This window comes from Bemisia tabaci, chromosome 4 (genome assembly GCF_918797505.1).
Source record: "Bemisia tabaci chromosome 4, PGI_BMITA_v3".
NCBI lineage: Eukaryota > Metazoa > Arthropoda > Insecta > Hemiptera > Aleyrodidae > Bemisia > Bemisia tabaci.
The window spans coordinates 16,285,191-16,300,984 of NC_092796.1; the positions used below are offsets into that span (position 1 = coordinate 16,285,191).

Here is a 15,794-nt window from a genome sequence, read left to right on the forward strand (position 1 = left end):
TGCATTGAGCGCGTGACGAGAGGAGAGGTTCTAAAAGTCCATAACAGCGTGACGTAATTCATAAACGGTCCCTTGGGTGTTTTTGACCTCCTGTAGATAGGTCCGTTCTGCTAAATGTAATTTCCGCCTGGAGACATGTTCAGTCGAGCGGACCCGTATAACTGCACAAATGTCAAAGGGGAATCGTTCGGGCAACTTTATCAGCTATTTAACGACCGGTTCCAATTTGCAGCAAGGCTTGAGCATTTGGACTTCATAGAATTACAATCCCATTAATTTGCATTTAAAACCAAATCCATCTTTAAATAAATGGGTTATTGTTAAAAAAAAGTCTCATGAACTCAGGACTTCATGAAGTTCGATACCTACTGCTTTATAGATTTACTCATATTTATGCTACGTATAAATGAATACATTAAAAAAAAGAATTGTCGGGTCCTTATATCCTAGGTGCATAATAACAAAATTGCCACTTTTTCCATGATAATTTTTTTCCCCCTCAAAAGATAGCAAAAATTAAAAAACTGTTTTTAGAAAAAATACGTTAATATAAATAATGTAGAAATAAGACGGGAAAAAACACAAAATTAACCTTCTCTTTATGATATCTTTGAAAGGAGACACAATTTAAAATTGCTATACACGAGAATTCACTTCCTTAGAAAAGTTTGTTATACCCTTACACTGGGGGAGAAAAGGGGGTGCTCAATAACTTCCCTTTAAAATACGGTCGGTTAATTTTTACATTAACTATACCAAATGATTATGCTAAACGACGCCGGGCACGCAGGTGAACTCGAGATACGGTGATTTTGACTGCGACGTTGCCAAATTTATTAAATCAAACTGAAGAGACATTACACGGGTTCGATTAAAATACTGGTTTCACGAGCCGACAACATCGGTTACTCAGACATGGACATGAAGCTTCGCGTTGTTGGAGCGCACGCATTTTTTTATCGGACATCCATAATGTGACAAAGGAGTATCGCGTCGGGACAGAATGAGTTCTACCGTCGAATTTTCCATTAAAAATCCGTAACCATCACCGGCTGAGTGGACGGGTGCGTGGGACGTGGGTGGATACAATCTGCGAAGGCATAAAAAATGAAGGAGCACATCGACACTGCGCCGGTCGTGCGGGACACGCAACCCGCCACGCCGAAGAGGCTCTTTACTCAAGTAGTCCAAGTGCTCGGCTGAGACCTCGGCTTGTTCAGCCAAAGGCGTTCCTAACGAGTTGGCAGCGCTCATTGGCGGACCCAGCGAATTGGCAACACTGTATTTTCTCCATTTAAAGCTATGCTAAGTAAACTTATGAAAATGTATCGATTCTTAGAGGAGCCGAGTGCTCCGACAAGAATCAGGTACAAAATCAGAGCTTTGCCAATTCAACGCATAGGAGAAATCAGAGCCATTCATCATTTCGACGAAGGAATTTCCAGGATTAAAAGAGAAATTACCATAATTATTGACTTTTAACAAATCAATTCAAAAAACTATATAATCAGAGTAGCATATGAAAGTTGTTGGTGGATGATTTACTCTAAGCCAGCATGTCTTAATAGTATCAATGTGAAACCGGTACTTCTTTTTTTTTTTCTAAGTGCGAAGCAATGTTTTTGGAACCCACGCTCTGAATTAGAAGTTTCGACGAGCAGTGGCGTGGCGTGACATGCGATACATCGATTGATCTACCATTTAAACCTATAGAAAAGGATCGATAAATAGGGTGTTCGCAAAGAAAACCTTCATTATCGATTCTTTACCACACCTTCAAATGGGGAACTATCGATAATCGATCATTCACGCCTCGCTCTGTCGACGGGGGGAAAATCCTCCGACTCAAAAATTCTAAGTAAAAACACCTCTATAGCCTCAAGTTGGGAAACAGGCAATTCGAGGAAAAAGGAGGTTTCACCAAAGAGCATCTCCGGAGTTACCTGCTAAAAAATATTCTGCTCTACCAGGCAGATTTGATCGCAAGTTTTACGTATAATGATGGTAAAAGTTTTCCGACTGTCAAATGTGTCAATATCAGCCTAAAACTCTCAGCACGTTCACGAGGGAATCGTAAAAAGGCAACACTCAAAGAAAAGGATACACGACAAACATAGATTTGTAATGGAGAAGAGGGGTTTACGTAAAGTTTCACTAAGCTTACAGTGAAAAACGAACTTTAAAGTAAATGTTCACACACTAGACTTCTGTGCAGATTTTAAATTGTTGGCAGAGCCATTGATGCTTCCAGACGAACTCAAAATTATTCTACTCGATTCCCTTTCGCTAAAACGCTGCCCAAATATAATGGGTCAATAGAACATGAACGAATATTGACTTGCGAACAGGGCCGGATTTACCTACTTGCCGCCCATGGGCCGCTGGTATTTTGCCGCCCCCTTCTCATTCGTTTTGAAACATCAATGAAAACCATCAAATGAACGTGCCAGCAAGGGGGGGGGGGGGGGTGGGGTGCATAAGACGCGTTTACTGGTGTTGAACACATTTTTTGGGAAAGCCCTGTCAACACTACTAGCAAAAGTTCACGGAACTTTGCGCGAAAGTTAAGTTTCGTAAACCTATTTCTGTGTGGACAAGGCCTTCCATTCATAAGAAATGAACGAAAAAATTATGAAAGAACAAACATAAATGTGGATTAATGATTTTAACTTCCACCGCCGCGCCTCGCAGACAGCACTGTGTTTGACGCAATGCGTGAAGTATTCACGCAGTCTTGTAGGCGCTACGCGTCTCACGCTGATCGCACTGTGTTTGCCGCAATGCGTGAGGTATTCATGCATTCTTGTAGGCGCTATCCGTTTCACGCTGCTGTCCGCTATGACCGCACTGTGTTTGATGCAATGCGTGAAGTATTCGTGCAGTCTTGTAGGCGCTAATATGTGTTACATGCCGATCGCCGCGCCGAGGGCTTCTCCTTTTCATCTCAAGTCCTCGTCATCATTTCTCTTTAGGTAAGTCGTGCCGTTCCAGGCCAAATTGCGTGTTTCGTTTCTCTCCTAACTCGACTAATTAAAGGTGCTGTCTCTTGTATCACTGAAAGACGACAAAAATAGAAATGACTATACTCTCAGAAAATTAGAGATTCTGTCGCCTTTTCTCGTTTGTAATTTTTTTTTCTAAATCCGAATTTTTTTTATACCTACATTCAAAAAAATTGCAAAATTCGCCGCCCCCTATAGATTTGCCGCCATGGGCCGCGGCCCATGTGGCCACCCCCTTAATTCGGCCCTGCTTGCGAATACAATCTCTGAAGGTAAATGGCGTGTGGAACACAGTGCGCACATTGAAAACTGAAAAAAGTAACTTGGAAACCGAGAAATACGCAGTTCAAGAAGCGCAACTTTTCCACAAATTTAAAATGCCCCGGTCTTGCGCCGAACCGAATGATGTCATCCGACACCAATCATGAGCGGCACGAGCTTCCACGACTTCCGTCAAATATCTTTCTTCTCCTCATAAATGAAAACAGTAGGAAAGTCGAAACTTTCTCTTCAGAATCAAAATATCGAATTTCATTCATGTTGTCTGTAGCTAACAAGCAGCAATTCCACATTCAAATAAGTTTTATTTTAACGAACATTGGTGGGAAATAGAGGGAAATACCTAGCGATTTGACTGCTACACTGCCGTGCTAAGGAAAAACGCCGTATGAACCTTCAGGCGTTGCCAAACTGCATTTGATAAAACACGAATTTCCTAAAACTTATGAATATTTTTCTTCCAATTCTTCAGATAATTATGCTTGCAATTCTACAGAAAAGTCCTGAAAATTTCAAGAGAAAATATGCAAATCTTTCCTAAAAAATGAACGAATTATCGAAGGAAATTTGGCAACTCTCGGATGTTCATACGGCCTTCCTCCTTAGCACGCCAGAGTACTTCACTGCCATAATTTTCCTGCCATTCTGTAGCGTTTGAAAGTCTTTCGAGTCTTTGGACATTTTAAAAGTAAGCTTATCCAGGATTTTGCCTCCAATGCAATAAATTACCACGCAATTCACTTTCCTGGTGCTTTCTGAATATTAAAGAAAAAACATAAGGTTTGATAGCACATTGAGCGTATTAGTTTGTACCGTATTGAGATTAGAATATGAACATCTGCCGACTCTTTTGCATTTATTTTTTTAAATTCCGAAAGATTATTTAGTTTTATTTCTTTCTTCCAAGTTTCTTTTTTTTTTTATTTATTTGCATTCATAGGTATGTTTATTTATTCATAGTACAAACTTTTGTGAGTACAAGTGCCACGGTAACCACTTGCCGCACTGAGGAATTCTCTGAGGCTCAAAGGTCACACATCTTTAATTTTTCACGAGAGAGAACCACGAAAACGGCACATGGCACAGCTCCAAAAAATGTCAAAGGTGACTTCATCTGAGTACGAGGAGGAGTGCCGCTATGAGGTCGCTGCATTGGACCGGAGAGCAAGTTAATATTCGCGTTTCCCGAGTGTCTCAAATTTTCGCTGCAGTCCCGCCTTGCAATTCCAATTTTAACCTCTTATTAGTTACATTTATAGGTAAGAAAGTAATTAAGTAACAAAAAATCAAATAATAAAAAGTTACAAAGTTGATCTCTCCAAGACAAAAAAAAAGAAAAAAAGAAGTTCTGGCAATATTGTACCAAAATTGTACCGATATGACTTTTCTAAAGTATTTCCTTCGGAAATTACATTAGAAACACATCCAATTAGCAAATCGCTACCCAAGACTGCAATAATATTTTTGGCAAAATGTTACTGGTGATATTGCAAGGAATTAGTTGTAGCCAATGTTTCCGGATTATTGCACGTCAATATTTCTAGAAAAATTATTGGACTAGATTGCGAAAGGAAAATTTCATCTTTCCGTATAACTGCTTCGGCAATCTCGCCTGCATTTGATTTACAGGATGAGGAGACGAGTTTAAAAAATTGAAGACGTGCACGTGTTTGTTGAGAAAACAATACGTACAATATGTTGCTGCAAGATTGTATCGACATTGGTTGCTGGATTAAAAAGATTCGCGAACCTCAAAGCAAAAGAGATGAGGAAATTGTTAGTGAAAAGAACTTGCAAACTCTTTGAGATACCACCGCATTCGTTGTAAAAAAGCATTTAATTTACGAGGCAGGGAAAAGCTTCTGGGTTTCATTTTTATGTCAAGAGGCCAGATTAAATTTTTATGAGTTTGTTCTATATTGTTTTGAATATTCCCTTTTCGTATGCGAGTAGGTCTTAAACGCAGGGAAATGTTCGTCTTTTACATTTTTCGTTTGAATATCTTCCATTTTTAAACGATTTCGCCACATTGTGCATGCCATAAGGTGGTAGAAAAGTGCTGGGTCCACACTACATTTCATGATACCAACAAATTGTATGTACACGCGTTCAAAGATATTCATGTCAAATGTGCGCTTTTCTTCGCATAAACGCTAAGGAGAGACAAATACTCGATTGGCTAGAACTCGCGAAAAAAATTCTACCGACAAAAAAAACTACCCGAGAACCTTCTGCAGTCTATACTTTTAGCAGAATATTCAGCTGAATTCTCCCAATTCCCTAGGTACCTACCATTGAAAGAAAAATTGATTTCAGCATTTAGTGGAACATTACTAGGTAATGTAAAATCAAAAAGGAAAAAAAAAAACAAGATAAAAATTAAAAATAAAAAAAAACAAGAAGAAACGTGGCCCGAACTGTATACTCGTATAATTGGGTGATAAAAATGTTCTGCTTCCACACCATTTTACGGCGAAAACAAGGACAAAAAGTTTAAAAACTTCAAGCGAAGTCCAAATTTGGATCATTACAGCTCAAAATAGTTTACTCTAATTGTAAATTTTGAACTTTTTGGCCTTGTTACCCCACACCGTTACTGAAAATAGATGTCAATACATACGTGCTTTTACGAGCTATTTAATTCGTTTAACTTCCGAGAAAAGAGAAAGAGGGTGAAGAAATGAGTATAATTCTATAGTTATTCTACAGTTTACCATGGAACTCTAGGCAAAACAAACCTATATATCTTCCAATATTAAGATAAACTTGGCCACGAGACGCCTTGAGGCGATCCTAATTGACATCTCATTATTTTAATGGCAACGATTCTAGTGCGACCACAAGAGCGAGAGCAAACATTCGACCAGTTACACAAACAAGTAATCAACGGAAAACTTTTTACGAAGGATGGAAAAAGTCACACGGAACGAATAATGTCCACCGGGACAAGCTCTGAGGATGAGACTCACATGCCTATCAAAAACTGCGTATCTACTGGAGGTTCGTCATCACAGTTATGGGGTTGCTGCTTGGCAGTACAAGGGCGCAAAATGCGTGCAACGTGAATCTCGAATCATACTACGCTCAACGCATCGTGCACTCTTCCAGCACCCTTTCCCGCCATCGCGTTGATCCAGTTCAAGCTGACATGTTATCCGGGTTGCATAAGCAATCTTTTGCAGGACTGCGTTTTCCGCGTGGACGTATCGTTAACTGTCGCCGTCCCAGAAACGTTCTTATTTGGATTCCCTGACTTTCCCTCCAATTTATCTTAGACTTGAAACCGAAGCATATGATTTGATAGGGCATCAGGGTTGCTACAGAATTCAGAGAATGAAATTCCCTGACATTTCCCTGACCCTTTCCCCTGACAATTGAAAATATGTCGATGGAGAAATTTCCAAACTACGTAAGGAGGAACCCCAGGGAACAGGAGGAGGTTTTCCCTGATTTCATAAAATTCCCTGACACTTCCCAGTTTTCCCTGACTGCAGCAACCCTGTATAGAGAAGACCAAAGACGAAAAAGGCGACAAATATGGTAATAAGTCGGTTGCGCTGGTCACAAAATTCTGTTTTGATGCTTGATACTAGCAGATTAGCTAAAAGATTAAGAGCTGTCCAAACCGCAACTTTCTACGTACAATGTTAACCGAAATATCGCCCTTTGAAAAGTCGGGTTTTTGACGTCATCCACCGCGGTAGTGACACCCTTGGTTTCTTTTCCCTTAGTTTTATCAGTCATGGGGACACACATTAGCACTATTTACTCTACGTGAAACGCGTATGAAAGCAAGGTGGAAGAAACGAAGGGTGTCACTACCGCGGTGGATGACGTCAAAAACCTAAATTTTTAAGGGGCGATATCTCGATTAATATTGAACGTGGAGAGTTGCGGAGTGGACGGATCTTCATATTTTTAGCTAATATACAAGAATCTAGCATCAAAACAAAACATGTGACCAGCGCAACTGATCCATACTGTCTTCGAGAGGAGTTGAACTTACTTGCAAATGTGTGACTAGAGTTTCGAGGCCTCGATCGGTGATGCAGGAGCAGCGGAGGCTGAGCGAGTGGATGTGCTTGGTGGCCAACGGGAAGGAGTTGACGAAGTCGAAGGCGTCTTCGTCGGTGGCGCCCACGAGGGTTATTGCACGGAAGCCCCGTCGGAGGAGCGACGAGTAGAGGACGGACCTCTCACTGGGGCTGCTAGTCCTTAGCTCGCGACACCGGATCACAGGCACTAGTCCGCTCCACATCTTCGGCTGCTTGTACAGGACGTCCCGCCACTTGCTGCACACCTGAGCCAGGGCCGTCCGATCGGCCGCGGAGAAGTAGACGAAGAAGTGGTCCGCCAGGAACTTGTCGTCCAGGAAAAGCTCCGTGATCGACTTGAAGCACCGCTGCTGCAGGTGCGGCGCGTGCAGCACCCGCGTTTGCTGCAGCACAGAGTTTAGTGTCAACGATCATGGTGTCAACAAAACAGAGACAAGAGACCCTCCACTTGCCTCTTGGTCACAAGAAGAAACTTCCACTTTTTGAACTCTACTACTCAACCCGTGAAATGGACGTATTTCTATCTAACGGACCTAAGCGCCATAGGGTGAGGAAGGTAGAGGGGGGCCTGGATTGGCAGCGGAATCGGGCGTTTGGCTTATTCCGTCCTATACTCGCAATGCTTTTCCATGGCGCTTAGGTCCGTTTGACAGAATGCGCTATCCGGGATTTTAAATTCCTCAAAAGGAACTCAAATTGGCGCTTAGTTCCGTTTCATAGAAATACGTCCAAATCACCTTCGGCGGGGTGGTTAGTTGGCTGTTGGGTGACATGTTTACCGATTCGTTTGGAGAGGCGTCTGCCTTTGATGACACGATTAATCTGTCGTTACTAAATAAAGGTCACGCAACCTCTTCAGCAGGCCGATTATTGAAATTGATAGACAAAGCCATAGACAAGGAAGACAAAAGAGATATGAAGGGATCCTATTGGTGGAAGCGGGTGGTTGCAATGGACAAAGGAGGTAGGTAATAGACTAACTAACAGCAACCTACGAGAGACCCGATAAGGTAGTCCATCATTTTCTCCCTCAGTCCATGAGAGGCATGCATTTCAACCAATAGGATCGCTCCATACCCCCTATGTCTACTTTGTCTATCAATTTCAATAATCAGTCCGCTGAGGAGAAGTCGATGAGGAAGCTGCATGATCTTTATATATTGACGAGTAGATTAATCATGTAACCAACGCTTTAGACGAAGAGGACAAAAAAGATATGGAGGGATCCTATTGGTAAAAGTGGGTGGTTGCTATGAACAAAGAAGGTAGGTAATAGACTAACTAACGGCAACCCACTAGAGACCCTATAGTTAGTCCATAATTTTCTCCTTTAGTCTACAGGATCCAACCATTTTAACCGATAGGATCGCTCCATACTCCTTACGTCTTCTTTGTCTATCAATTTCAACAATCAACCCGCAGGTCTATTGTTAGATATCCCGTTGGACTTCGGACTCACAGCTAAACATGTGGCACAGCCAACAAGAGAGGCCGCAATCGTGTTGGACAACATAGCGTTTCCAGTTTGATCAGGTAAACATAAGGTCCTAGTCTCGTGTCAGTCTAAACGTGAGCACAGCAGTGAACTATATGTAAATGATGACGCGCTTTTGAGAATTTGACTTTTTGACAGCGGATTGCTTTGCTCGTGTTGAGATCTAGATGGACTGGAACAATATGGTTACCTGTTCTAAACTAAGAACTCAGCATTACTGTCCATCGTGTGCGTACCTAGCGGTGGCGGGGCCTGCTTTGCGATGTATCGATTGATCTGCCATTTAAACCTATGGAGAAGAATCGACGAACAGGGCGTTCGCAACGAACACTTTAATAATAGATTCTTTACCATAGCTTCAAATGAGGAAATACCGATAGTCAATCATTGACGCCTCGCCACTGGTGCCTCGGTAATAAAAGTTGCTGCAGCGGGTAAATTTTCACCCAAGTGTGAAGTTTCTACCACGAAGGAGATACAAGTGAAGGGTCTCAATTTGTCTCGCGAGTCAAAGGGGGGTTTAGCTGAGCAAGACGTCAACGGCTTTTGATGCCATGCTTGACCAAAAGTTTCACCTTTTGAAGTGCCACTGTTAGATCAGTTCTTTTAAGTTTCCCAACTACTCATGTGAAGTACCTAATGCCACGTTTTTCGACAAGCTCAGTTATTTTTACTCAATATTTGACATGGCAGCTCGGCAAAAAACTCATCAACCCATTGACCGAGCGAGGTAGTTGCAATGTTGGGTAGCACCGTGAGTTAGATTTCTATTACTTACATTCGAAGTAATACGTCGACAAACCGCCATCTTTCTCCTTGGAAAAGCGTGTCGTTACCCTGGTAAAAATTGGCAGTAGAATCTGGGTTCCAAAATACCATAGACCTACAGCCGGCTGTAAGATTTCCAATAGCTTCCACAGCCGGATACACAATTTCTTATAGCCTTTTATAGCCGATGGCGATTAAGCAAAAGCCAGGCGATTAAGCAAAAGCCAGGCGATAAAGTGTATACTAAATGTTACTAATTACGGATGCTAGGACTTAGTGAGTTTTTGGACTACCGCTCTCTTTTTGGGCCGTAGTATCTTGATTTATTTCACGAGGAAAGCTCCGTATTTTTGATGGATGCCTGTCATTCCTAATAAGTTAAGCGCGCCTTCAATTTCATATGATACTAAGCAATACCTCTGGTGTGAAATAGTTGCTTCAAGCGCCGTGGCACGCTGCAGCGCGGCGGGCGGGCGGCCAGCGCGAAACGCGCCTACAAACCTAACAGGAATACTTCACGCGTTGCGCAATGCGTGAAGTATCCCTGTTAGGTTTGTAGGCGCCAGTGCGTCGCCGCTCCGCTTTGTGTTAGGCTCTAACATTTAATCTGGCGGAGTCAGCGTTTTTCAACTCATGAGTTTTAAATGTTTGCACGCTCTGTATGGATTATTCTCATTTTAATTGATTTAAAAAAATATGTATTAAAGGAAAATATAATGTGTGTTTTGTAAATATTAAGGTGGTTCCGTATCAAACTTAATGATTTTCAAAGCACACGAATTTCTGCACAATTTCTTATAGCCTTTCATAGCAGATGGCGATAAGGTGTATAATCCGGCGATAGGAACTATAGCCAGCTTTCATAATTTTTTATCGCTTCGTATAGCCCGGCTCTATGATTTTCTCCGCTTTTTACAGCCAGCTATATGATTTTCTATCGCCTCCTTTAGCCGGCTATAAGAATTCTTATAGTATTTCGAAACGCAGCTCCTATCGCTAATTTTTACCAGGGTATGTTGAGTTATAGGGACGCAGGACACATCTTCGGGAGCCTTCATAATTACATAACGCTCAAGAGGAAGGGAGCTGGTACGAGCCTGCGTTACGCTACGTTACAAGGGGGAAGGCCGCAAGAAGGGTTAGGTTATGGAACTCTCTCTATCGATAAAAAACCACAAAATCAAAAGTGCATCATCCTAATTTCTTCGACGTTATTTGTCACATTGTCATTAAACATATTTCAAATTTTGTTCAGCTATATTCGATAATTATTCCACAATTGTTGGGGTCTTAAGGGAAATCCATCAAGCGTTACGTAATTATTAGGGGGATCTGAGGTTGCGTTATAAAGCGTTGCGAGGAGGGGAGGGGGGGGGGGGTTTAAAATGGCGAAAAAGTGCGTTACGTATATGAACGCTTCCTCTCGGAATGCATGACGTGATGGGACTAAACTCTTCACACGAATAATTTCGAGCTTCATTTTTTAAAATTAAAAATCCCTCCCCACGGTTATTAACTAATATAGCTGTGTAACTTAACCAGCCTGCCCTAACCTAACTTTATCTGACCCACAGACCTCGAGCAACATAACCTAACCTGACCTAATTTTGAGTTTTACTTGCAAGGTGCATACAGTAGATGTTACTGTTTGTTAGCTGCGTGAATCTGACCTAATGCTCACTGTCGGTTTGAGTTGTGACTGCGTCAATAACATTCACATCTTGCTCAGCTTTGGGATTTGTTGACACCATGATCGTAGGCAAGGGTGACAAATTTCTTTGAAGTTTAAACTTGCCCAACTTTTCCAAGTTCATGAACAAAAAATTCATGATTTTCAAGAGTTTAGGGAAGAGGGAACAAGAGTCTCCATAAGATAAATCTGCTCGGTAGAGCGCATAAATAGGAACGAAAGGACGGAAAAAATCCAATGTTTACTGGCAACATTTCCGGAATTTTTTAGACGGAATGAGATTCACTATACTTTCCAAATTGAAAATGGCGAAACCAGAGGAGCTCATTTGCATCGCAACGTTGCAAAGTTACATAAAAACTGTTTCCTTTGTTCATTGACGAGGACACATTTAATATATAATACCATTAGCAGGATATTTTTTTTAAAAACTGCGAGAATAAATCGGGCGAAAATTATGGAGGGAAAACAGGAAGCTGTCTTGAGGAAAAAAACGAATTGTCAGATGAAACTTGGCAGCGTTGCGATATGATTAAGCCCTGGCCTCTTGAATTGGACCGCGTTAAACAGAAAGGAACCAAGCCACATCAGCAATTGCCAAATTTGATCGGGTAATTTAATTTTTTACATGAAAACGGTAGTGCGGATCTTCTTGCAAATTTCAATGAATTTTTTCCATAAAACCAAGCAATTCCTTAAAATTTTCAAAGGAATCCGCACAAACGTTCTCTCGTAAAAAACCAAAAATCTCTGTTAAATTTGGCACTACACTGAAAAAAATGGTATGCTGTTTCAGCACCTAGGATGTCAAAAATGTGTCAGGTGATCCTAGGATGCTGCCTTGATTGCCTGCGCAGTTGAATTTGCATTCACAGGATGTAAAGTTAATTGCGAGGGCAGTAAAGGCAACATCTTTGGATCACCAGACACATGTTTGACACCCTAGATGCTATAATAGCATATTATTTCTTTCAGTGTAGCTGATGTGGCTTGGTTCCTTTCTGTTTAACGCGGTCCGATTCCGGTATAGTTTCGAAGAAATTGTCACCCTGTTTACACTGTGCATCGTTACCGTTTGCTGCTGCTGGAGCTGCTGGTGGACCTTGATGAGCTTGCGGACCGACTGGGGGGTCGGCGCCCCCTGGACGGGGGGCGTCGCGGACTTGCTCCGCATCCGCGAGGGCTTGTCCGGCGGCGAGTGCCCGCTCCCGCAGAGGACGTTCGTCACCCTCTCCATGACGCTGGACTTGCCGCCACCGCCACTCCGCGAGTGGTGCTTGTTGCTCCGCAGGCTGAGCCCGTTGATCCGCTTGGAGAGTTCAGCGCTGGCCCTCTCGACGACTCCTTGGCCGGACATCCTCATTCACATGGCACGGGTCAAAGGTCGCGAACGCGGGCCGAACGGCGGGAGGCAGCGCGGGCCGGGCCGCGCAACACCAACGTACACAAAACACTGACTCCGAGCCGGAGCTCGACCGAAACCTCGCCACCGCGACCCTCCGTCCTCCCCTCCCCATCGCCCTCGCCCGCGGCTCGCACTCCCTCGATCAATAATTCTACTCCTCCGCCCCGGCCGCCGCGGCCACCCCATTCCGCCCGCCCCTCACCCCCTCGAAATTCAATTCGCTATTTCCAGTCGTTTTCTATCTTTCGCTCTCGTCTTAATTGCCCTATTCACGTCGGCCTCATCCGACCATTGTCGACTCCGACTTGGGCTAATTGACTACGAGTTTGTATCAAGCCTTTGCCTCTTGCCCCCCCCCCCTTCCCCGCCCCCGGTGACCGTTTTCGGAGAGGGCTCCGGGCTCCCGCGTGACTGGGAAGCTCGAGCCTGCGCGGGGGGGCTCGCGTCGAGCCTTCATTGATGACTACTTTGACCCGACCCGACCCGCGTACCCCCGCTTACGATACCTGAGCTCATGTGAAATCGCGGGCTAACCCTTCCTCCCCCCGCACGCGAGATTGATCGCGAGCCGCGGGGCTCTTTATGAAATAAGAAAGGGATGGGGCTCATACACGACAGGGGACATGACGGTCTCTCCCAATTACGGGGATTGCCTGCTTTACTTTCGAGAGGACGGAGCTGGGACGGAGAAAAACGACGGAATGGAACTTGGTATGAGTTGTTAATGAACTAAAATATTCATCTTTCTTAATTGGAGTACATTTTGCAATAAGGAAGCACTATCTTTGGCTTTTCAATTAAAGAATATTTGGATTGCATTTTGCAAAAAGGAACCGCTAGCATTGCAATGATGCTAAGATTGTGCAACTTCATCTTTTGCAATAAAATTGCGGAAATCGTGAAAAACTATGAAATTTAGATGGTAATTTTTGTCTTAAATTTACAGTTTTTAGCGAGTAAAATAGAAACTATTAGTGGATAATCGGGGTTTTCCTCCAAGACAAAAGAAGTTGCACAATCTTAGCAACATTGCGATGCTAGTGGTTCCTTTTTGCAAAATGCAATCCCATTAAAGCATATTTCTGAATAGGGAAACCAATGGCACATATGTTGTTTCTAAAATGAGCCGGGAATAGTGGTTCCTTATTGCAAAATGTGGTCCAATTGAGGTGAGTATTGGCAAAATATGCGCACGTGTTACCGGGCGCTCACTTGCATTGCGGTGGAAAGGAGCCGTGAGCGGGGCGACTAACACTAAAAATATGTACCTTAAAAAAAAATAAGCTTTCAAGAAAACGGTAATTTTACTGATTCTTTTTCACCGAGAGAGGTAAGATTATCGGGAAGACATTAAAATTACTGGGGATTTCTGAAAATTGCAAATAGCCGCTAAATCTTGTCATTTTACTAAGCTTTCGTCAACGGCCCCGGCTGACAACTTAGAATCATCATCATACGAACTAAAAAATGCGCTCTTCCGCTGTTTTTTGCAAAACGAGCCCGAGCAAACGCAAAATTTCAATGACTATTTTTGGATCAATCAACCCTTTCCGATAGTTCGTCGACTCTTTGGTAAGCCACCCACCACAGTGGGTAAGAAGGCACCCCAAGTCCTGTGTACAGAACAAAGCTCGAGACTAGAGTGTGGGTACCTACAGTACAAAGATTGAGTGTTTTTAGAGAAGGGATGGTTGGGGGGGGGGGGGGGGGGGGGGGCTCGGGCTCAGATTGAAGCTGTTGGGGGTCGTGACGTCAGAAAACACTGACGCGTGCGGCGCGTGGTTCGAGCTCCAACGTGGAGGACCGAGCCACAATGAACCGATCCTTTTCGCTCCACCCCGAATAACCGCGAATACCTTGGACCGCGGTGCACCCGCTTTCCGTCACGAAACCGCGGGCACTTGGGCTTGGGACGAATTTTTAAATTGACGCGGAAATCGCGTGAGAGTAAAATTGACGTTTTACATGGTTCGTGCCAGAGAATCTAGACATTTATTTATTTGATTTTTTTTTTTTTTTTTTGAGATGTTAATAATATCTAAATTTTTATATTATAATAAATTTCGAGATTCTCAATTTCTTTTATTTTTAATCAACCCTCATACCTGCAAAAGGTAAAAGATTAATAAATTCACTTATAATTAATTTTTATTTTTATTTTCAAAAATTGGATTATTACTTTATACTTCTTCAATCTTTGTTTCATTCAGACCTTTGTCTTCTCTACGTTGTTGACTCTTTATTTCAGGAACGTGTAGACTATTTATACTTTCTGGGAAAAAATAATACTTTATGTAGTCCAAAACTTCAGTAACCTAGTTACTTTTATATGGTTAGAAGCTACATTTTACAAAGTTTGGCCATGCACAAAAAAACAATGACTTTCGAAGAATTTTCAAAGACTTTTAAAAATTGTTCGAAGGGTTGATTGGGGGAGTTCATTTCGTGAGGTTGCAAGTTTAATATTGACTTATGATTATTTTTCCTTGATATGCTAATAGTAACTTCAGCGATACGCATTTCCGGCATAGTTGAAGATGTTCTGTTTACAGGAAGACCTATTCAAAATGAGTTGGGATTTGTCCATGCTGGATCCTGATTTGCCCCTAAAAAGTAAGCCCCTAGAGAGAAAAATGTTCTCAATTCTGAGACTGATTCTTCAGATCCTATAATTTAAATAGAAATTAGTGAGCGGTATGGGAATTCTGTTTGTACCTTTAATACTACTGACTGTATACAGCTCACCACACCAAATAATGAAACAAGGGATTCTCTTGGAAATTTTTCACCCTCTATACTGGTAAACTTTCTATCAAAAAGATGTAAAATAAAAATAAAAGATATTACCATCTTTTCAAATGCTATGTCAGCTAAATATTTTAATTTTTTGTGTTATCATTCACTTTGCTGGTGTGTCTTGAATGTATATATTTTGATGCCTACTTTTCAAAATTTACACATCATCTGATATTTACGAAAAAATACATTTAGAGCAATCCACTAATGTTGATAATTTAAAATGCGTTGGTTTCAATCAAACATACTTTATTTACTTTGAAATATACCTGTATCATTCAGGCTAATGTCTAACAGGGAGCTA

The 15,794-nt window shown here is 42.2% G+C and overlaps 1 protein-coding gene across 1 annotated transcript in view; it reads right to left on the minus strand.

Annotated features, from left to right (window-relative positions):
* The window catches only part of LOC109034324 (uncharacterized), a 61,749-nt gene extending 48,929 nt beyond the window's left edge, over positions 1–12,820 (minus strand). The window contains exons 1-2 of the mRNA XM_019047402.2: positions 12,362–12,820; positions 7,288–7,719 (exon numbers count right to left, since the gene is read on the minus strand). Of these exons, the coding sequence (XP_018902947.1) occupies positions 7,288–7,719; positions 12,362–12,652 (723 nt within the window). The 5' untranslated portion in view covers positions 12,653–12,820. The remainder of the gene's footprint in view (positions 1–7,287; positions 7,720–12,361) is intronic.
* Between the last annotated feature and the right edge of the window lie 2,974 nt (positions 12,821–15,794).